General features: G+C 41.2%; 1 protein-coding gene and 1 long non-coding RNA gene across 2 annotated transcripts; both read left to right on the forward strand.

The window, feature by feature from the left end:
• The first annotated feature begins 4,294 nt into the window (after positions 1-4,294).
• On the forward strand, positions 4,295-7,354 carry LOC135362233 (uncharacterized). The gene is made up of 3 exons (XR_010406714.1): positions 4,295-4,595; positions 5,405-5,561; positions 7,107-7,354. It is a non-coding gene; the product is annotated as an uncharacterized LOC135362233 (long non-coding RNA).
• A 9,565-nt stretch (positions 7,355-16,919) lies between these two features.
• On the forward strand, positions 16,920-22,907 carry PRSS58 (serine protease 58). Its single transcript, XM_045865187.1, has 5 exons — positions 16,920-16,959; positions 18,653-18,791; positions 19,018-19,274; positions 22,526-22,665; positions 22,758-22,907. Exons 1-5 carry the CDS (start codon positions 16,920-16,922, stop codon positions 22,905-22,907), a joined length of 726 nt encoding a protein of 241 aa, XP_045721143.1.
• Positions 22,908-24,397: the final 1,490 nt, after the last annotated feature.

Consider the following 24,397-nt stretch of genomic DNA (forward strand, 5'->3'; position numbering starts at 1 on the left):
TGGCCAACTTGATTTTGGCTCAGGTCATGATCTCAGGGTCCTGGGATCGAGCCCTGTGTTGGGCTTAGTGGGGAGTCTACTTGAGGATTCTCTCTCCCCTTCTCCCTCTGCCCCTCCCCCATCTCGTGCTCTCTCTCACTCTAAAATAAATAGATCTTTTTTTTAAAAAGACCTATGAAAACATACTACAATTTAAAATAAAAAGCCACTTTGTAGAGTCAGAAGAGATATCTCTCAACAACATATATTTACTATACATAAATACCTAATTCATAATTCAGTAAGATCCAGGAAGACATGGTATCTTTGGGACAAAAATAAGGAAATATATAGAGAGGTAACAATCTGAAATTAGGAACAACTGCCTAGAGACAAACATGGTTTTTTCTTGCTATGTCTAATCATAGTAACAGTTGAGTTTACTTATCACTTGCTCTTGAAAACTCTAAGATGACTCTCAAATGTCAACCTCATGGTTATGACCTTTCATAGCTATGTAAAGTAAAGCGATATCTGCACATAGAAGTTTAGCTCTTTGTGTAAAAAATATTTTCATATAGGATAGATAGCTCTTTGTATAAATATTTTTTCTCAAATAGGATAGGTAGGCTTGGTGGAAGTTAACTTAATACTGGTACACACCATAATCCACTTGTTAGTTTTTCCATTAACAAGCAAAGAATTTCAGCATACGCTTGAGATGAGTTCATCTGAGGAAATTTGCTTTAATAAGACAGATAGAAGCCTCTCAAACCCTAAAAATTTTATTTGATTCATTATTTAAATGGGAACTATTCTCATCATTCATCTTTTATAGCAACTGATTTTGGTATTGAAGGAAAATTTTTGAAGTCCTTTATTTATTTACTTTTTAAAGATTTCATTTATGTATGGATGCATGTATTTATTTATTTATTTGACAGAGAGAGAGAGAGAGCACAAGCAGGCAGAGTGGCCGGGAGAGGGAGAGGGAGAAGCAACTCCCAACTGAGCAGAGAGCCTGATGTGGGGCTCGATATCAGGTCCCTGGGATCATGACCTGAGCTGAAGGCAGACGCTTAACCAACTGAGGACCAAGAGCCCCAAATTTTCAAAGACCTTTAAAAAAATATTTACTTACAATCTTAGTATTATTTTAGTTGTATTTTTAAAAGTCAATTAAGAAGTTCTGTCTCATTGAATGGATACAAATACAAAAGTCTTTATTCAGTCTTAGAGATACTCATGTATTCTGAGTAGCTCAGTCTTATCATCGTCTATTTGTACCCCATCTCGGCCATGGGCTTTGCCTAACTATAGCCTTACCATATGATCCAACAACTGAGATGAAAATTTATCTCTACACACAAAGCTGCATACGGATGTTTATACCAACTTTATTTGTAAATGTCAAAACTTGGAAGCAACCGAGATGTTTGTCCACAGGTGTATTGATAAATAAACTGTGGGACATCCAGCCAATGGAATGTGATGCAGTGCTAAGAAGAAATGATCTATCAGGCAACAAAAAAACATGGAGGAAACTTAAGTGCATATCACTAAGGGACAGAAGCAAACAGAAAAGGTTACATATTATATGATTCGAAAGATAGGACATTTTAGAAAAGGCAAAACCATGGCATCAATAAAAAGACCAGTAGTTTCCAAGGGCCGGAAGTTGGGGAAGGGGTGAATAGGCAGAGCCCAGAGGACTTTTAGGGCAGTGAAAATACTCTATATGATACTCTAATGATACATGTCATTCATTATACATTTGTCCAAACCTATGGACTATACAACGGCAAGAAGAGTGAACGCTGTGGTAAACTATGGACTTTGAGGGGTAATAGTGTGTCAGTGTAGGCTCATCCATTGTAACAAATGGACCATTCTGGTGGGGAAGTTGCTGATGGGGGAGGCTATGCACTGGTGAGGGCACAGGGTATATGGGAAATCTCTGTACTTTCCTCTCAATTTTGTTGTGAACCTAAAACTGCTTGCACTTAAGAAAAAGTCAAAAAATTATTAACTTGAGGGAAAATTATAGAGAATGGACAGAGCAAAAAGCATTGCAATGCTGGATGTGCTAATAGTGGACAATGCTAAATGGAGTTATAATTAGTGAGTTTTTATTGTTGTTTCATATTTCTATTGTTTCTTTCCCCATATTGTTCTCAATAAACATGTAATAGATTTTACAGAGCAGAAATATTGTTTGTTTTTAGTGAAATCCCCAGGCTGTTTACTTCACAAAACTTAGGAGCAGCCTTACCACCTTAAAAAGACTCTTCACCCACATTCATGCCCGAGAAGGAAGCCAGCTGAGAATGAGTGCAGATAGGGCAGGCTGGGATTACTGACCAGCTCCACCCTCATCCTCCCACATCTGTTCAGAGTCTCACATTTGTCACTGGGTATCACAAGCGAAACGTATTTACAAAGAAAGGGGATACTAATTCATTTTAGTGGAGAGAGCTGTATTAGACTGGGGACACCTGATGCTCCAGATGCCCATGGTGTTCAGTCATCTCCAATCCCTGACTTTAGGAGCGGTGTGCCTCAGGACAGTGCTGAGCCACAATACACAATTCTGTGAACCAGAGACATATTGAAGGTTTATTCCTTCTTAGTATTCAGGATTCATTCCTCATTGCTGCAGAGGTGAAAAATATCATCATCATCATCATCATTACCATCATCATCACAACCAGTACTTATTAAGCTTTTTCAATGTGTCACACCATTCTTATATGCTTTTAAGTAATATTCAATCCTCACAACTATCCTATGAAATAGGTACTAATATTCCTCCCTACATGAAGCTTAAGACGTCAACTGTTTTTTTCAGGATAGATAGCTAGTTAAGTCTTGCAGTCAGAAATCAAATCCTAGAAGCTGGACTCCAGAGTCCAAGCTCTTCACCACTATGTAGGACTTTGCAACAATTTTCAGACATAGGGGAAGAAAGGCATCCCCAGGACCCTGGAAATTATGAAGATACTAAAGTCACAGGTATTTCATTTAATAAGCATTTTACATAGCATTTCCTATTTGGCATTAGAACTCACTGTCATAAGAACTTTATAATTAGAAAATCTGAACAGATCAGTGAGGAGTACAGATTGACTCAGTAATCAAAACCCCCCAACACAGAAGACCCCAGGGCCAGACAACCTCACTGGAAATTTCTACCAAACATCTAAAGAAGAATTAACACCCATCCCTCTCAGACTCTTCCAAAAAACTGAAGAGGAGGGAATACTTCCGAACTCCTTGTATGAAGCCAACGTGAGCCTGATACCAAAGCCAGAGAAGGAAGGACACTACATGAAAATTTAGACCAATATCCCTGATGGAACCCACTATTTGTTTCATATCTCTGCAGTGGGTGGGCAGTCAAGAAGTTGTCATGTAAGGCTAACTTATAAACAGGAGTGTAGCACACTGAAGAGTAATAAAAGTCAAAGAAAAAACTGAACAAGTAAGAAGACTGATTTTATTCAGACTATTGCAGGAAGAGCACCCCAGATCCAAAGATCAGAGTGTCTCAGCAGGATGGTTTTGCCTTAAGACTTCTATAGGGAGAAAGAAACAGGTTACAGGTGGGGAGATGTGTCGTTGAGAAAACCAATTGTTTTGAAGTCAGGGGACTTCTCAATCAGCTGAACAAAAAGGGTTTTCTCTGTGTCTAGCCAGTTTCAGGGGAAAAAAAGAATTCTAAGCTTAGCTAATCATTCATGAGACAAAGAATGGGGAGTTGGGAGGCTGTGTTCTGGCTACCTCAGCAAGGTGCAAGTAAAAGGGGAAAGGTCTGTGTTTGTTCTTGTCACAGGTAAACAAGAAAGTCATCCCCAGTTATATGGGAGCCACGAGAAAGAGTGGACAAAGTCTCTAGCAACTCCTGTATGAAAGTGTAGTTCTTTGTGGTAAGCCATTTCCTTGAACACAAAATTCCAAGGATTTTTAACAGTCACTGTTTTCTGGAAGCACAAGGCTCAGATAAAGTTCAACAAGGCAGAGGAAATCCAGAGATTCAGTCTGAGTCCTGCCTTTTCCAATAACTTCCATGAGGACCACAGCTTCCTCATCATGAAAATGGGGGGGCAGGGGATGATTTATTAAATGTATTTCATATCTCAATGTTTGGTGAGTCTCTGAGAATGCAGAGGGACCCTTTAGAAGAAGGGAGATGGCAAATGAGGGTGTGGGGGGAAACACAGTCACAAAGGGAGGAGGGGACAACAAAGAAAGGCCATGTCACAGAGAGGGAGGAAAAATGTCAGCAGATACATCAGGACTCCTGAGACATTTGGGATCAGAGAAGAGACATCAGGTGCTTGAACTGGTCTGCTCCTTCCTTTTCCACCCCACGTCAGAGACAGCACTCAGCTGGGCCTTCTATAATTGGGTTTTGAGCAGCCCTAGTCTCAAGACTGCTATAAGATCCTTGCTTCTCCCTGTAAGCCCCAGTTAAAGCTTCTGTCCAGCTGTCCTGGCCAAGGGCACTTGGACTAAAGACTGGGACTGTTTACAGCTTGATCCAACTAGTGTGCTCCTGGCAAGATTGCTGGCTGCCATGAAGCCCTGTCTCATCTTAACTCTCCTAAGCATAGCTGGTGAGCAGCTGGCCTTGGCCTCCTGGAGAGGGATAGGGTGGTGCAGGGGAGGGTGGGGTGGTCAGAAGGGGAAGCAGGCAGCCACAACTGAAGAGACAGGAAGGGGTGGGCATTTCCTTCAATTCACTGTTGAAGGAAACAAAGGGAACCACTCCCTCTGCTGACTTATCCCATCAGGGTACACTCACAGTCCCTCTGAGGCCTGAGGGCATGGTGGGATAAGTCACTGTAGTGCTCTACAGAGACTTGAGTGTGTGATTCTTTAGACTGCCACTTTTCCTGCCCAGCAATGTTGCCCTCTGTCTGGGCAGGTGGACCCAGAGGAGTAGGTAGGGAAGGCAGGTAGGCTGTTTGCACTAGAAGCCTCCGGCCCTGCCCCAAGACTTTCCATCCCTCTCACTGCCAAAGTCAGGTGGTATGTAATTATGACTTCCATGCTTAGTTGGCAAAATTAATTAAAAATAATGTTTTGGAAAAAAAATAATGGTTTGAAAGGAATAATTCCCTATCCACCCCCTGCCCCATTTTTGTAATATACCACACTGCCAATCAGGGTTTCTGATCAGCTCATGACTTAGTTACACAGAATTTTAATATATTTCCATCTCAGGCAAAGACATGTGTCAATGTCCCTAACATATATACCATCGGTGACATGTTCCCTCGGATTTTTAAAAAGACGTTTAAAATAATTTGAAGTCCCTGGTATTATCTTTAAAAAACTTAGGTCAGAAAAAACTACCCTAGCCAACTATTGCCTCTCATCCTGTTTGACTCTCTTTCCACCTGTGACCCCATCAATTCTTTAGGAGTTGTTCTGGCCAGAGATTCTAAAGATGATGACCTGAACTTACCAGAAGATTTTACTATTCCTTACATGGTCTATCTGCAGTCCAGTTCAGAACCCTGTGTGGGATCTCTCATTCACCCTCAATGGGTACTGACGGCTGCCCACTGCCCCTTACCGTAAGTATCCCTTTGTTCCTGGGAGCTGGGAGGGATCTGTTTAAACAAAAGCAGGTCTGGTGGGGCATCCCAGCAAGTCTTAATTACATCCTAAGGGAACTAGAAGACCAGGGAAGAGAGAGGATCTCCTTCCCAATAGGGAAAATAATACCAATTTGGGCGGTTTAAGAGGAAATCGATAGGAAGGTGTCAGGAGACTTTCATGGAGAAGAAATAATATTCATTCATTCAACATATTATTGAGCATTTACTATGTGCTAGGAACTGTTTAATGCACTGAGAAAAGAGCAAGGGAACAAGATGGAAATAAATTTTCTCTCCTGAACCTTACATTCTGGTAGAGGACATAAGCCAAAACAAATAAACACCCAAAAATAAAACACCAAAAGAGTGGCAAACTGTAATATACGGGAATGAAACCAGAGATCTGCTTTAGTTAGGGTGGTCATGTCAGGCCGCTCTCAAGAGATGAGACCAACAGGAAGAGGAGGAGGCAGCTGAAAGCATAAAGCCTGGGGAACATTCCAGGCAGAGGGGACAGGGTACATAGAGTCCCTGAAGTAGTGAAGGTATTAGGCCAAGTCGAAGACCAGTGTGGACTGTAGCGAATAGGGGAATGCCCACAGGGTGAGGGGAAGAGTCAGGCAGAAGCCATAGGATGCAGGGATCAGGAGAAGGACAAGGGAACACTGCACAAAATCCTGTTCTCCCTCAGAAATCTGCATCCCTGCTGTGATTGCATGAGAATGTGCTGTGTGACTGGGACCTAGTCACAGTTTTAGGAGTCTACAAGGCTCATTTCAAACTCAGAGCTCTCAGCCACTTGGTCATTAAAGACAATTTATTCAAGCACAGATGGACCCCCTGCTCTGCACATGATAAGACATACAAAGGAAAGATAGTTCGTCCCCTCCAAGAATGGGAGTTGGAAAACTTGATGTTCTTTTCTCAGCCAGATCTAGTGCATGAACTGTTTTTGGTAGGAAATGGTGCTTGTATCTGTGGCATGACTGGACTCCTGGTGATGGAGTGGGTGTGTTTGAATGTGTCCAGGAAATATAATAGAAAATCATAATGGGAGTCCTGATAGGCTAAGAGCCTTGGGGATCAATGACAAAGAAGGCACCACACTGTAAATATAGTGACATGGGCTCAAAAGGAGCTAGGAGAGACCTAAGAATATCCAGAAATGAAGGGTATGATACACTTGCTCAAGCGCTGCTTGAGACAACGTGGTGTAGGCACATCTCTATTATCTGCCTGTTTAGATTTTCCAATTCTTAGTAACAATAATAAAACTAGACTGTACCAGTGTACTCTAGGTGGCAGATACATGTCAGATTTTATATATATACCAACCCTAGACCCTAATACAACAAGCCCATAAACTACTGGTACAATCTGTCCAACCAAAGCAGGTCACTTCAGTTCTCAGGTATGAGAGAGAAAATGAAGATGATTGGGGAGGTCACTTCTGACCTTTGTTGCCATTCTGACATCCTGTGACCTGCTCTTTCCCACCTCCCTGCTCTCTTTCTTCCAAAGTGTCAAAATCCGACTGGGAGTCTATCAACCCAGCGTCAGAAATAAGAAAGAGCAGATACGGAATTACTCACAGATTATCCCCGCCCCTGAGTTCAAGGCACAGTCACTGGAGAATGACCTGATGCTGATAAAACTCTCCAAGGCTGCTGTACTCAACTCCCATGTGGGGACCATAGCCATATCTATGGAGCCCTTAGCACTTAATGATTCCTGCTTTATCCCAACCTGGACTTGGAATGAATACAAAAACCGTAAGTGTTTGACTCTGTGTTCTTCATCCTGAGGAGGTTTTGGAGCTGGGGAAAAAATATGGAGGGATATACTTGAAGGGAATGGCTGCCATGAGGTAATGTTCTTGAACCTACAGTGATTATTGCCAGGACCTTATCCTACCAAGATTGGAAGCCAAGGGATACCATTCAGAGACTGATACAGAGCAGCCAATCTGACACCAATGAATGGACCAGGCAGCACCTCTCCTATCTCTAGAATATTCAAGACCAGAGTCCAGGGAACTGAATTCAGATAATGGTGGAGGAACTAAGAGTCCTCACTCTAAAAACAGTATCAAGGCATCCTGTGGGAGGCTGGCTACTATCTCATTGACAGCTGCTAAAAGTCCACCAAGTAATTCACCCAACAGCAACGGGAAAAACAAAAACAGAACATATGGTGAGGTGACAGAGGATACTTCCCATCCCCTGCCACAGACAACCCAACCTATGTTGATGGTGATTCACTCAAGTGGACCCTGAGAGATGAGTGTAGCTGAGGGAGCTCTTTCCACCCGAGAGTGCAACTCTTACACCTACTGCTTCACCTGAGTTTCCCCTCAGAGGTGGACACCAGGGCATGCACAGGGGGGTTGATTATGACATACTGTTGGTGTCTCTCTGGCCTGAATGACCTCTGAGAAAAATTGCCACAGACCCTGTTGCAGGCACGCATGCCTCCAGCCTCTGAGCTCTATTTGCATGGGCAGAGAATGTCTGGTCTACTTACTCTGAGCATGTTTTACCAAGGGCACTTCATGAAGAAAGTTGCTTTCTTACTCATTTGTTGGTTGTTGGTGGGTCTTTACTTCATGTGGCTGCTAATAAACCATCATACTCTCTTTAGGGATTGTCAAAGGATGATGGGGCAACCACTCAATATCTGAAATGAAATGATAAAGCTAAATTTATTAATGATTATAATAAGGAAGAAAAAACCTGAGCAGATACCAGTCTTACTGAGCAGAGCAGAGTACTGGGCCTAGATGGGGGTTGGGGGAAGCTTTTGGTACAGAGATTGGAAGACTTTCAGAGGCTTAAGGGAGTTGATATCTATAGGGACATGGTTGTTGTTTATTGCTTGGCACGTTGAGGCATGTTTATTGCAGGGGGTCTGATTGGCTGACTTTAAAAAGTGACATTGATTGTCTTGATGAAGCTGTGTTCACTGAGGCAATTGTCATGACATCAATCAGGTTTAAACCCTGTACTGATGGCCACAGAACAATCCATCTGTCCCATAAAAACAATACAAAGTGGAAACTTTTATATTCTCAGGACTTGGCAACTTCATTTTTAATTCAGAAGCAACATTTCTGGGAATCTAAGTGAATATATTTTCTGAACAAATCAAAGTTTATGATTTTTACCCTTGACTTTCAAGTCTTATTCAAAGTAATTGCAAAAGTAATTTATTACATACTGTTTGAAAACAAAATAAAATCATACAAAGGTTTTGTCACATGGGTTCTGCATGTCAGAATCATAGTGACAAACTAATTCTGTAAACTCTTTGGTGCAAGGGTTTGGATATTAGGAATTCATTATTTCAAGTGCTTAGTTACTTTCACCTCCTTATTCTACACATTTCAACTCCCATAAAAACTTAAAACTGAACATAATTCCCCTCTATCTTTTCTGACTTGACACTTTCTGTTTTAGGACATTAGGTTGGATACACTATCAGAAAAATCCTGCTCTGTAAGTAACACTTAGGGTTAGTTTGAACAATCTCTAATCAGTTTTTTGTTTCCTTCCTCCTTGTCACTCCCCACCAGAGATTAGAATTATATCATACATACCTTGGTTAGAATCCTTGCATTCTGAGGTTAACAGTAGAGTAACAGGGGCGCCTGGGTGGCTCAGTCGTTAAGCGTCTGCCTTCGGCTCAGGTCATGATCCAGGGTCCTGGGATCGAGCCCCGCATCGGGCTCCCTGCTCGGCGGAGAGCCTGCTTCTTCCTCTCCCACTTCCCCTGCTTGTGTTCCCTCTCTCGCTGTGTCTCTCTCTGTCAAATAAATAAAATCTTAAAAAAAAAAAAAAAAACAACAGTAGAGTAACAATTGCAACAAGGGAGACGAGCACTCTGACTTCTTTGGGGGAGATATATATGTATAGTTATGCATACACATACACACACTTATAAATAATCCATTTATAAACAGTCTATTTCGTTAAAAAAGCAGCTTTGGACACACTAAAAATAGTTTTCTCCCTTTATGATTAAGTGTAAAGAAGTTGGGCGCCTGGGTGGCTCAGTCCTTAAGCATCTGCCTTTGGCTCAGGTCATGATCCTGGAGTCCCAGGTTCAACTCCCACATTGGGCTCCCTGCTCAGCAAGGAGCCTGCTTCTCCATCTGACCCTCACCCCATTTGTGCTCTCTTTCTCTCTCTTTCAAATAAATAAATAAAATCTTTAAAAAAAATGTTTAAATGTAAAGAAGTTGAAGTAGGTGCCAAATATAAAGGCTTCTTAGGGACAATGGCTTTGTGTCTGTCTGTTTTCATGGCCATTTATAATCTTCTGGCAGGTTTTCAAAGGTTTCCAAATTAGTCAGAGGAGAGGGAGAATGACAGATCTGATGTCTGATGTAAGAACGTCATGTTCTGAATCTGCTGCTCCAATGTAGATACTGAATGAGAATCCCAAATAGGATGGAATGTGTTTACAAAGTAGGGAGCCATCACAGGAGTATGTGTGACAAGCAGATTAACTGTGGACTTCGTTTGTCTTTTTTCCCCCACAGTTAGTGACCCTGACATCCTGACTTGGATAAACCAACCTTCTCATCCCTTCGATGACTGCAGGAATATGGCAGGACAGAGAATGGCAGTGCACATCATGTGTGTGGGACAACCTCTAAACATCATATCTAAAACCAAGGTATCTTTCCTTTCTTCAGATAGATAGAAGGGGTCCATGAAGAGGAGAGGTGATTGTGGAAAAATCAAATGGTGCTCATCCAAAAGGCCTGGAGTCCCTCTCTTCTCCCTCCAGGTCTTTGGGTTGGTCATTAATTCCCGTTCCTTCATTTTACAGTTCTGGGTAGAACTATTTGTCCTTTCTCTTCCTGTTTGCATTCAGGTTGGGCTCAAGCTTGAACCAAGAGAGGTGAGATCTAGGTGGATGTGAAGACAGGGTTGTTACCTTTCAAGAAAAATGAGTCTAGTCCTTTAGATGCCTCTGAGACTATAGTATGCCACGTCTTGGGATTTATTCTTTTTCCATGAGGACAAAGCAACGTTGACCTCCTGTTCCCTCTCTCTGGCAGGAAGTCTCAGCTGCTCCAGCCATCTGCAATGGGAGGCTGCATGGAATCTTGTCCTGGGACAAAGGAAGTGTCACCCTGGGAAGTGAAGGGTTCTTCACAGAAGTTCATCACTATGCAAGATGGATCATGAAAACTATTAATACCCACTGAGACGCTCCATTCCTCTGTCCCCCAGGGCAACATCTTCGTGATTTCTATACTGAATTCACAACTCTCTTGATCTTTCTTTTCTTGGACAGAATCCAAATAGAAAATATTCAGTAAAAAAATGACATGAAGAACTCATGCTGTGACCCCTGATCTCTCTATACATTAACTGCAAGCATGATGAGAAACATAGCAACATACCCGCCATGTGTTCATTCCTTTCAAAAAGTATTGAACTATCAGCTGCTTAGCAGACACTGTATATGCTAGGGATACATGAGAGAATATGACCTATGCTTGGCTATCAAGCAGCCAATTATAACACCTTAGAACTATTGTTAAGATGGAGATGAGAAATAAGTTTCAGGAGAGCAGAGAAAAAAACATTCCAGGTGTCAGAGCCAGGGGACATTTCACCAAATAGGCAGACAAATTAGAGGAGAATATTGTAAATCTGAGGGAACAGTTAAGTAAAAGTCAGAAAAGATAAAAATGTGGCATGTTCTGGAAAATATATCTAAATAAATAATACTGGTGGGTAGAAAGTAAATTGTCTGTAGAGGAGGAGACCAGATGTGATAAAAGATTATTATTTATCAGTGAGCAAGTGTTAGATTGTGAAGGGCCTGACCTGTTCGGTGCAGGAATTTAGATTTTTATCCTGTTGGAATCAGAGGGGGTGTCATTAAAACCTCCATGGTAGAACCTCATCAAATTTCTGAATTGGGAGATACTAAAGAAGTAGAACCTGTAGAGTTTACATGTACTGACATGTACTTTCTACTACTCACAGTAGAAAGAGAAGTGTCTGGAATATTGCCCAAGTTTCTGACTTGGGCATCTGTGTAGATGGTGGTTCACAAACATAATATGCAGAGAACCAATGTTTTCATGTGTAAAGGGTCAGAGCACAGTCATGAGTAGGAGAGACGGGCATGTTATATTTGAGATCCTTGAAGGACATGGAGGTGGTCATGTCTAGCAGACAGCTGGAGACAAAGATCTGGATCTTAGATAATGTCTGGGCAATGACAACAGGGGAGTTGTATATGTATGCGTGGTAGCCGCAGACTTCAGCAGAGCTCTGTGCTGGTGGGAAGAGCTCTGAGTGATGCTCAGTCCTCTAGCACTGGCACAGAGTGGAGATATGTAGAGCATCCTAGACCCATTGACCAAGACCCCTAAAATATGGAATTGAGAGGATTCCAAGTCACCCAAAACTATGGGTCCAGAGTGAGAGGTCATGGAGTCACAAAAAAGGGAGAGGCAGCTTGATATGAGGTCATCTATTAAAAAGGGAAAGGGGATCAGAGAGGGTCAGTGAGATGAGAGAGAATAATGACACAGAAGGAAAAGACTCTACAAAGAATGAAGAGATTTGGCCTTCCATCCCACGAGAGAGGTGGTGAATCCATGCATCTGTAGAGATTGTAGGGGAGGAAAGGAGGGTTGGTTCTAGGGCACTGATATACTCTGCTTTTCCTCCTCCACCAAAGCAAAAAAAAAAAAAAAAAAAAAAAGCTGGGTTATGACTAAGCCCATAGTTTATCCTTACACAATAATAATCAAATTTTCAACTTTGGATACTAAGGCCATTTAATTCAAGATGCTTCCTTTTCTTGTAATTCTTGGCCATCCAAAGCACAAGCCCCTCTGTTTGCCTGTCTTCTCCAGCAGCCTTGCTCCTAGTTTCTCCCTGCTTCCCGTCTCTAATTCACTGTCCAATGCCCCTTGCCACCTATTCTGAATCACATATTATCCCAGAGTTTTTAATAAAATGCTCATCTGATCATTTCTAAATTATTTCTTCAACACACATTGGTAATCCTGCATTTCCCAAGTCACTCTCTGTACAATTTTCCATAATGGACACCTGAAGCATTCTCCTCTCTCCTCCGGCCTTCAGTGCTTCATCTGCAGTGAATGATGTCCAACTGGGAGGTTGAAACCATCAGCGATCATTTCAACCTCCCACCTCCCACTCTGCAAACATACTTAGTGCTTTTCTTCCTCATTCTTTTCGATCCTTCCTGGAAGTGAGACCCTATAGTCTGCAGCTTCTACCTCCACCTGTGATGTGGATCACTTCTCTTCTGACTTCCTCATGGACTGTTCTATTCAGCATCTCTACTTCTTTATATTTTTCCACTTCCCCTATCTATTGACTTCTTCCTATCACCATTTAAACAAGATAAATCCTGTTCCATCAAGTGTGCTCCCTTGATCTGCTCTCTGGTTGCCTCCTGGGTCTTCTTTGTAGGCAGTGCCTATTTGACAATTCCTAAACAGTCCACTCTGTAGGATTCTTCTTGGTCTGTCTTCACTCTCTTTCATACATGCTCTTCTCTTTTGAGTCCTCATTCATCTTTCCAGAGACTTTTCCCCCATCTCTTATTTTGGTTAACTTCTACTCATCCTTTAAGCCTCAAACATCACTTCCTCATGGAGGTCTTCTTCTGACCCTTATGTTAGGGTCCCTGCTATATGTGTTTCTACCTCCCTTTCCCTCCCCCACTGTGACATTCATGATGGCAAGTCTTACACCCATCTCCCCTGTTAGTCTTTATCATCTCATCTCCCTTACCACTAAATCATCAATATCTAATAAAGTGCCAGCACACAGTATACATTTGTATTGGTTTTCTATTGCTGCATAAAAACATTGCCAAAAATTGAACAGCTTAAAATAACATGTATTAATTACCTCACAGTTTCTGCAAACCAGGAGTCCAAGCATGGCTTAGCTAGGTCCTCTGTTCAGGGTCTAGCAAGGCTTTGAGGTAAGAATTTGCTTCTAAGCTTGTTCAGGTTGCTGGCAGAATTCTTTTCCTTCTGGTTGTATGACAACAGATGCTCGCTTTTTGCGGCCTGTCCCCTGAAAGCTGCCCTCGGGTCCTTGAGGCTCTCCTTAGTGCAGAGAGGTCATCCATACATGGTTCTTTGCCACTTAGGCCTCCTCAGTGTGGCTGCTTATATCCTCACGCCAGTGGGAAGAGTCACTCTTGTGCATGCTAGCAAGGTGGATGTGTGGATGTGTGTGTATACACAATGTTAATATTATGTATCAATGTAATTATCAGAATGAAATCCCATAATTTTACCATATTCTATTAGCTCAAGGAAGTCACAGGTCCCACACCCAAGGAAAGGAAATTGGGGATTATGCAGGGCATGAACATCGGGCTTAGGGTCTGTCCAAAATATTCAATAGAATTTCACAAAATAATAAATGTATTGGATCCTTATCTCCCACACAATAAAGACTTATGCAAGTCTTATATATGCAAGGCTTATGTAATAAAGCTTTTCATTATATAATTACTGTTTCTCTCTCCACCTGGTTCTTAACGCTTCCGCTGTAACACATCATTGCTATTCCACAAACACACCATGTTGTTTCATATATTCATGCATTTACAGAAGCCTTGCCCTCTTTTCGAATTATTTTTTTTCTCTTCTTTTTATGCCAGACAAGCCCTTCCCTTTCTCTAAGACCCAGGTAAAATATAACTTTTTAGATACTCCTTCCTTACACACGATATAGACTGAAGAAGTATCTTTAACCTTGTGCTCAAGGCACATAACTCAATTTTTAAAAAGATTTTTTCCCACATTAGGAAACAAAGCAGATGAGCATAGGGAAAACAGGAGAGAGAGAGGGAGAGTCAAACCAAGGAGGGTACTTGGTGTGATGAGCATCAGGTGATGTGTGGAAGTGTTGAGTCACTGTATTTTACACCTGAAACTAATATTACACTGTATGTTAACTAACTAAAAACTTAAAAATTTCTCCCACATATTACCATGAAAAATTTTAAACATGCAATGAGGCTGAAAGAATTTTACACTGTATACCTATATCCCCATTATCTGGATTCTACCACTGAGTAGCCTGTTTTTTAAATTAATATCTTGCATTGATGTGATATATTTGTTGTAGCTGATGAACCAATATTGACACATTATTAGTAACTAAAGTCCATTGCTTATGTTAGGGTTTGCTCTTTATATTATATAGTATTATGGGTTTAGACAAAGACATAATGTCATGTATCCACAATTAGAGTACCATACAGAATCATTTCACTTCCCTAAAAATGTCCTGTACTCTACCTGTTCACCACTCTCCCCTTCTCCCCAAATTCTGACAACCACTCATCTTTTTACTGTCTCTATAGGCTGCTTTTTTCAAAATGTCATAAATTGGAACCATTCAATATATAATATTTTTAGACTGCCTTCTATCACTTAGTAATACGCATTTAAGGATTCTCTATGTCTTTCATCTTTTTTTTCTTTCTTAATAGCTCATTTTTTAAAATCACTGAATAATACATATTCCAATGTGGATGCACCACCACACTTTGTTTACCCATTTACCCATCTTGGTTGCTTCCAAGGTTTGGCAATTATGACTAAAGCTGTTGTAATTATTCATGTGTAAGATTTTGTGGACATAAGTTTTGGACTCATTCAGTTAATATCCAGGGGAGCAATTGCTGGCTCATACAGTAAGATTATGTTTAGCTTTTAAGAAACCACCAAGCTGTCTCCCAAAGCGGCTGTACATTTTGTATTCCTACCAGCAAATGAACATTCTTGTTTTACATCCTCACCAACATTTGGGGTTCTGGGCCTTAAACTTTAGCCATTCTACTAGGTGTGTAGTGTATCTCATTGTTGCCTTAATCTGTAATTCCCTAATGGATGCTGAGAATCTTTTCATATGCTATTTGCCATCTATACTTCCTCTTTGTTGTTATGGAATGAACTGTGTCCTTCCAAAATTCCTACTTTGAAGCCCTGAACCCCAAAGTGACTGTATTTGAAGATAGGTCCTATAAGGAAATAATTTGGGGGAAATGAGGTCATAAGGGTGGGGCACTGTTATGACAGGATTAGTGTCCTTATAAAAAGAGACACCTGAGAGCTGTACACATAAATACAGAGGACGTGCCAAATGAGGACACAGTGGCCTACAAAGCCAGGAAGAGAGCTCTCACCAGAAACTGAATTTGCTGGCACCTTGATCATGGACTTCTAGCCTCCAGAACTGTAGGAAAATAAATGTCAGTTGTTTAAGCCCCCCAGTCTATGCTATTTTGTTATGGCAGCCTGAACAGACTAATGCATCTGGGAAGGTATCTGTTCAGATATTTGGCGCACTTTTAATTGAGTTGTTCTTGTTCTTGTTGTTGAGTTTAAAGATCTCCTTATATATTTTGGATCCAAATCATTTAATGGACAATGTGTTTTGCTAATATTTCCACCTAGACAATGATATAGGTAGGGTTTTAGCTCTGAATACTTTGTTTTGCAATTGCCTTTTTATGAACCTATCATTCCCACTAGTCTATAATCTCTCTGAAGGTGGAGCAGTGTCTTCACATTTAGGCATTCAAGGGTTTTAGGTCTTGTCCTGACAGGTTCCAGTTACTCAAGCAAAAACCTTGGAGGCATTCATAAAATCTCTAAGTGAGCACAGAGCCTAGCACGAGTCAGTCACATAATATAAATTACTGGCTGGCCGGTTGAATAAATGAGTGGATATATAGTGACATGAAAGGAAAAGCTGATATATCTTAAGGAGGGGTTCAGTGTCAGGCAGAGGGGTCAGGCCAGCACCGGAGGGCTGGGTTATGGCTGCTGGAGACAAATGTCTGTGTCACAACCAGGGGTTAGCATCACACAGATGGGAGGGGTCACTGTCCTGAAGGTAGTAGTTTAGAGAAGGGCCTGATTTCAGAGTTTGACAAAGGGTGGACCAGAGAGGAGGGGGCTGGGAAACACTCTGAGCTCCAACATTGCTCAGATTAGGTATGTTTTACCCTGGAAAGGGAAAGTAAAATGCTGAATTCCAGATCCATTCTCTTCTATGTCAGGGACCAAACCACCTGGTCTCCATTCTTGTCCTTCTGATACCTGACACCATCCCTTATTCTGACCAATGGACACCTCTTTGGGAACTGAATCCTGCCACTGAAAGAATTCACATATTTTTGTTTTCAACCCTAGAACCCTTTCTTCCTGTATCTTACTTAGTCTTTTTCCATCCCTCCTCTCCATCCTTTCCAGAGACCCTGAGCTGAACGTCATCCTTTGAAAAGGCTTTTGACACCAATATGAAGCTTATCCTCTTCTGGGCTCTCTTGAACCTGCCTGGTGAGTATCTTCACATTTTTCTCTTTACTTGCCAAAGAGAAATCCTGGGAGAATCATGAAAGATAGACAGATACAGACAGGAGGCACATTCCAGACTACAAGTGTAGAACTGACTCTCCCTCACCACTGCCACTGTCCCCACCAGCTTTCCACCTGTGACACTGCCTGCCTGCCTCACCTCAGCTTGACTGTTTGTATGCTCTTTGGGGAGGCATGGACATTGAAACCCTAACACTAAATCTGTTCCCAAGGAAGACTGTGACCCAGCTCAGGGCCAGTCTAGAGCAGGACTGTTGCCGTCAGGAGGGAATGAGAAGTGGAGGCAGGGGTTGAGAGCAGAGGTTCAACTAATGGACACAGCAGAGCATTCAAGGGTTTTAGGTCTTGTCCTGACAGGTTCCAGTTACTCAAGCAAAAACCTTGGAGGCATTCATAAAATCTCTTTCTCTCACACCCCACATTCGATCTGTTTGGAAAATTTTGTTGGTTCTATCTTCTAAATATATCCCAAATCCAATCACATCTCACCACCTCCACTGATCACAATGGCCAAGACATCATCTTCTGCCTGGATTATCACATGAATCCCCTAAGAGGCCTCTCTGCTTTCTAATCCTACACTCAATACTTCATAAGGAAATGACCATCACTGCCTTATACCTAAAACCCTGATGCGGCTCCACATTCCTTCAGAAGAAAGTCCCACATCTTTACGACGCTCTACAAAACCCTGCATCACTGCTTTTACCTCGATCCTTTCTTGCTCTTCTCCCCCTCACCTGCCATGCCAGCCACACTGGCCTTTATGATACTCCTTAAACAAGTCTTAGGACTCTTGTCCCGATGGTTTCCTCCACCTGGATCCCTGTTCCCCAGATATCTGATGATCTAACTCACTCATCTTCATTTCATTGGTCATCTCTCATGCTGTCCGCAGGCCTACCTATCCTGACTTCTGTGTAATATTGCAGAATGCCCCAACACACACATACACACACACACACACGCACATCCCTGGTACTGCCTCTTCCTCTTTCCCTATTCTACTATTTGTCCCACAGCACCAATCACCATCTAATACACTAAACCATTTACTTATGTTTTGTGTCTACTATTATGGGATGTCTTCTCTCATCAGAATGTATGAGAGCAGGGGTACTTCTCTGCTTCATTCCCTATATAGCCCAAGCCCCTATAACAGAGCCTGGCACATATGAGTTGCTCATACTTACTTGTTGAGTGAATACATTATCTCCCCCTCCTCAGATTGTGTTTGCAGTCGGTCTGTTCTTTAAATGGCACTTATATTGTTTTGCCATGCATTGTTGTAGGGAGAAAGGGGTGAGACTGGTAAAAGCATTCTTAAAAAGGTAAAAACAGTAAGTTCTCCATGAGTAGATTTAACATATGTTCACTGAATTGTAGAAGGTATTTAAGAAAACTTGTATTTTAATCTGAAAAATATTTATTGACAACAAAAGGGAAAACACCTTTATCTTTTGAAATTGATATGTTCCTATCATTTCCTTCATGTTTTTAGAAGAAAGTAAGCCAGTTTGCAAATTTAGTTTATAGAAAAATGTATTAGAGAGAAGGGCAGGGGGAACTTAAGCCTATTAAGTAATTTTCCTTTGTTTTTCCTAGTGATCCCTGCAAAAATCTCAGAATTTCCTGTCTATGTTTCTCTTTCCAGTTGCTCTGGCTTTTGATCCAGATTACCTAAATGGCATCACTCCCCCATACCTGGTCTTCTTGAAATCTGATTACTTGCCCTGTGTTGGAGTTCTGATACACCCCCTTTGGGTGATCACAGCTGCACACTGCAACTTACCGTGAGTAATAAGTCCCCAATGCCACTTTGTGCTTTCGGTTCTCAGGTTGGGCATTGACTCAGATCCCTGCCTGGTGCCATTGCCCAATGAAGTGGGGTTAGGGAGGCCTTCTGGGGATGTGTTCAGTGGTAGAGAAAAAGGTCTTTGGGAAGGGGCTAATAAAGGCCCATAATGATGGCTAAATAATCTCTGCCAAGTCTTCTCTCAAACAACTACATTGTTCCAGAAAGCTTCAGGTGATGTTGGGGATTACAAATCCATCAAATGACAATGAAAAGAATATACAAGTAGTTGGCCATGTGAAGATGATCCATCATCCGTACTTCTCAATCACTTCTATTGAGCATGACCTCATGTTAATCAAGCTGAGAGAAAGTGTTGAACTCAATGACTATGTGCAACTGGTCAACCTGCCTGAAGAACCTGTCCATGAAGAAACCATGTGCATGGTCTCCACGTGGGCCTACAACCTATGTGATGACTGTGAGTGACCTCAAGATAATCCTCTTCTCTCAGAATAGGACATACTCTGTCCCTTCTCTTCTCTTGGCTTCTGCAATTCTTCCCAATGAGGCTTTTTTTTTTTTTTAAGATTTTATTTATTTATTTGACAGAGAGAGACACAGCGAGAGAGGGAACACAAGCAGGGGGAGTGGGAGAAGGAGAAGCAGGCTTCCCACCGAGCAGGGAGCCCAATGCAGGGCTCGATCTCAGGACCCTGGGACCATGACCTGAGCTGAAGGCAGATGCTTAATGACTGAGCCACCCAGGCACCCCCCCAATGAGGCTTCTTTCTAACTTCTTAATTCATCCTTGTCATCTCTCTTCCCTTTCCCTGTACCTCACTGAAGGAGTCCTTCAAGCTTTCCCCCCCTCACTGTATCCTCCTATCATCTTTGCTTCCAGACATGATAGAAAAGGTATTAGTGGGAAGAAGATATTTGTATTCTAGTCCTAATTTGCTGTGTGACAGTTGGCCACTTTGCCTTTGGAGCATCCATTTTCTGAACTCCAAAATGTGGCACAAACTATATCAGATGTTTTCAAACTGTTCTAGGCAATAAAGAAACATAAAGCCTTGAAATATTGTAAAATAATAATGTATTAAACATAAGATAAATACATAATACTGTGCTAAATCAGGCAGAACTTCTGTATGCAAGACTGTGATACAAAAAAAAAAAAATGAAAAGTTTAAGAAAAATATTTCTGAGGGGCACCTGTGTGGCTCAGTCGGTTGAGCGTCTGCCTTCGGCTCAGGTCATGATCCCAGGGTCCTGGAATCGAGTCCTGAGTTGGGCTCTCTGCTCGGCAGGGAGTCTGCTTCTCCCTCTGTCCCTCCACCAACTTGTGCTTGCTCTCTCTCTCTCTTAAATAAATAAATAAAATCTTAAAAAAAAAAAAAAACAACTAATGATGTACTGTATGGTGGCTAACTTAACATAATAAAAAAAGAGAAAAAAATTTCTGAAACATTTTTGACTGGTAACATTCTGAACATTCACTCTTTTCTTTACAAAATTTAAAAAATGACTACCATTTAAAACAGTGGAATCTCTCCATATAATCTGAATCTCCTGAATTGCATGGTCGACCTCAGCTTTCTTCTACATCACATGCTTCAGATTCCATGAAAAAAATGAGCAAATTAAGACAACTTTCTCTCTTCTAAGTTTTGAGCCTGTCTGCCCACCATCCCATTCCAATATTTTCCAAATTCAAAACCACTATCTGTAGCTATTAATCAAGAGAGTAATGAGTATGGGAGAAGGAGGGTTGATTAACTATAAGGAAAATGGAACTATGGTCTGTATATACTATATAGTTCTATGATAGACCTTTAGGAAGAATTATTAGTACAATTTAACTCATGAGTAAGTTTGTTTTTGTATTTAATATACATCGTATGCTGTATACCATAGTATGAAAAGGAGATTCATTTGACCAAGCCTGTCAGATTACACCCACCCATCTACCCTGACTCTCCATTTATAGAAGTCGGGAGATGGCTATTCACTTAACAGTGCTGCCATTCCTCCAAACTTTTTAAACTGCTCTTTTCAGACCTTGAGAGGTACATTTCCTTGAATATATCAAAAAAGTAGAAATTCTTTTTTTCCCAGCTTTATTGAGGTATAATTAAAAAATAAAGATTATATAGACTTAAGCTATATAGTGTCATGTTTTGATGCCCCCTATTGAGCTAATTATCCATCACTTCACATATTTACCTTATATATATGTGTGTGTGGTGAGAGTATTTAAGACCTACTCTCTTAGAAAGTTTTAAGTACACGGTACAATATTATTAACTATAGCCACCATGCTGTACATTCAATCTCCAGTACTTAGACATCTAATAACTAAAAGTTTGTACCCTTTGATCAACAACCCTCCCCCCATATCTTCCACCCACCAGCCTCTGACAACCACCATTGTATTCTCCATTTCTGTGAGTTTGGCTTTTTTAGATTCCACATAGGTGTGAGATTATATGGTATTTGTCTTTCTTTGTCTGGCTTATTTCACTTAGCATTATGTCCTCTACACAAGTAGAAACTTTTTGTCCTGTGAGAGTCAATTTGAGTTTTGAAAATAAATGTCTCCCTGATGAGCAGTATACTTGATTCATCTGGATTATGACACTTGTATCTAAAAGAGATACAACTTACCCCCGCCCCACCTCCAAAATTCAGTTTATTTTGATCTGGCTTATGAAATCATTTTTTTTTTTTAACAGATACTGGATTTTTCTGATCTGACAAATGAAAACTAGACTCTCTAGATTCCTTCAAATTCTAAAAGTAGAAGAGATATCATTTAAGGGTACAAACTTAAAACTAGTAGATAAGTCCTGGAGACCTAATGTATAACATACTTAATACAGACAACAATATCATACTATAATCAAACTTGCTAAGAGACTAGATCTTAATTATTACCACCACAGAAAAGAAATGATAATTATGTGACATGTTAGAGGAGCTAACAATAGTTACAATAGCAATCACATTACGATTCATAAATATATCAAATAAACACATTGAACACCTTAAATTTATATATTGTTACATGTCAAATATATTTCAATAAAAAAATTTAAAAGGAGACAGTGATGAATTTAAACTATGGGACAAATAATAAACATGAAAACTCAAAAAATAAAATAAAATAATAAAGAATTCCATATTAAAGGCTATTCTTTAAATGTTTTTTTTTTTTTTAAGTAGATTTATTTACTTATTTGAGATAGAGAGAGAGAGAGAAAGAGTATGCACTTGCGAGGGTTTGGGGAGGGGCAGAGGGAGAGAGAATCTAAAACAGACTCCACACAGAGCACAGAGCCCGACATGGGGCTCTATCTCACAACCCTGAGATCACTACCTGAGCCAAAACCAAGAGTTGGACGCTTAACTAACTACACCATCCAAGCACAGTCAGTTAAGCATTTAGAGTTCTAGAAAATCTTTATTTCATTGCAGAGATGTCTCATATTTACATATAACTTCCAGGAATTTAACCTCTTTTATAAAGAGATAAACACTTGTATCATGAGAAATGGTTAATCTGATCATTTCCTGCTGTCTGAGAAGCTACAGCTGTGATTTCTCTCAGTGTTTGATCTCTTTTCCTTTCTTCCAGAAGAAGAAATGTGCTGAAAAAGAGGGCAAGTAAAAAAGGAGGTTTGTTATCTACTAACTCTTAAGGAAGTTGTACACCTTTCTTTCCTCTAGCCAAGGGGCCCGACTCACTGCAGAATGTGAACATCTCCATAATCTACAGGAGTGAGTGCCTCGAGGCCTATAAAACTTACAGGATCCAAGAAAGTATGCTGTGCCTGGGCATTGTTCCAGGAAGGAGGCTGCCCTGCAAGGTAATGTACTCGATGCCTTAGTTTTCCCATTTTATTTCTTGTGTCTTTTGCCAGAAAGATAAGATAACCCTACATCCCTTTTGTTCCAGCAGGAAGTCACAGCTGCCCCAGCAGTCTGCAATGGGGTACTTCATGGGATATTGACTTTTTTAGATGGATGTGTTTTGAGAGCTGATGTTGGCATCTATACCAGAATCTTTAAGTACATGCCCTGGATTAGAAATACAATGGACAACTACTGAGCTGCCATAACAGGAAGTCTAGATCATGTGACACAGCCTGTCCCTATGTCCAGCCTCACAACGGAGCCTAAATAGATGCCCTCGGTTGCACCAGGCATGCCTGTCTCTCTTCTGCCCAACAGAGTGGGTGATGTGTACATCCCCGTACTGTGACCATACATGACAACCCTTCTTCTTCCTCTTTTGACAAAGATGACAAACACCATATCCCTTAGGCAGTTGAAGTTTATGAGGTGGGGACTGTGTTCTAACAAAGGGATCATTGACCTATTGAAAAAAGGCCACTCAGACATTTAGGGTGACAAAACCCCTATTACTTGCATTGAGTTAACATGTGCTTTTGGCAAGTCACACATGCCAGAAGGAAAAAGGAAGCCTGACAAAGAGTGAGCTAACTAGAAGTATAAGTGAGGGAAAAGGTTTCTGGGAAGGAACCTGTAAGAGGTGTTGCGCTTAGTTTCTCCTTGCCCATAGGACTCTCAACACTGGCCACAGATCCTGGTCATTCATTTTGCAAAGTTCTGGATAGAGACTTGAGCCATGAGAGGTTAATACAAAAGCGAACTGGGGGATGAGACATAGCAGGTGAAACAGGGAGTCTGGGCCAGATTTTGTCAACACATGCTTGCCCTTTCTGTTATGCCAGCTGCCACAGGGACTCCATTCTCTCCAACTGTTACTCTTGCATTTTTCTTCCTCTCTTTTCACCTCACCCCTGCAGCTAGCTCCAGTTACCACCTGAGAGTTTTAACTGATAGTTACTGAGAATCAAAAGCACAGAAACCAAACTGAGTTTTAGAGGGTTTTGCCTGTGGCCACTACAGGTGGGACTGTTGAAAATTTACAGTCCAGCTAGGGGACAAGGGAACTCCTCTCAGGAAGCAGAGTTCCAGCAATAAATCTTGTCTTCTCCAGGATTCGAAAACCTCTCGGTAAAGCCTAGCTTACAGTGTTCAAAAGCAACCCTTTGTGTATGGATTATTCAGGCAATTGTGAGAGCTTCACTTTCATGTGTGTTATTAACTGACATTTTAGCTATGGGGAAACAGATGGTTTTTGCAAGAGAGCACCTCACCCTCTGGAGATGTTTCCCACCTTAAAATGGCACTATGATTTCAGTAGTTCATCCTGGTACCTTATAAAACTACTTGATTTCAGGTGATGAAGCGTATGTCAAGTTCACTGAATTCCATGGGGATCAGCGTACTGTCTCACCACCATCACTGTATAGTGACTTCCTTGGTTGGAAAATACATTCCTCTGTTGTGAGGTGCATAAGGCATTCAGTTAATTCAAGGATGGTAGTGCTGGGAAGGTGGCAAGGGATAGAAAATCCAAATCTAGACTATATCATTTTCAGTGAGGACAAGAGCTATCTCCTCTATGTTGAAAGGGGCTGTTGGGGTCCCTGGGGTACAGTACTACATCAGGACTATATCAGGGCTGAGATGGGCCACCGACACTGCACACTGGATCTGCAGCAGTGAGAC

The sequence above is a fragment of the Mirounga angustirostris genome, unplaced genomic scaffold, assembly GCF_029215605.1.
Source record: "Mirounga angustirostris isolate CCGP_5_RB_7025 unplaced genomic scaffold, mMirAng1.0.hap1 SCAF_12, whole genome shotgun sequence".
NCBI classification, from domain to species: Eukaryota; Metazoa; Chordata; class Mammalia; order Carnivora; family Phocidae; genus Mirounga; species Mirounga angustirostris.

Excerpts from the sequence above, each read along its gene's own strand:
- PRSS58 (XM_045865187.1), top strand. The coding sequence starts at position 16,920 with ATGAAGCTTATCCTCTTCTGGGCTCTCTTGAACCTGCCTG. Across the intron at positions 18,792-19,017 it reads GCTGCACACTGCAACTTACC|AAAGCTTCAGGTGATGTTGG; the intron begins GTGAGTAATAAG and ends ACATTGTTCCAG. Across the intron at positions 19,275-22,525 it reads CTACAACCTATGTGATGACT|CCAAGGGGCCCGACTCACTG; the intron begins GTGAGTGACCTC and ends TCTTTCCTCTAG.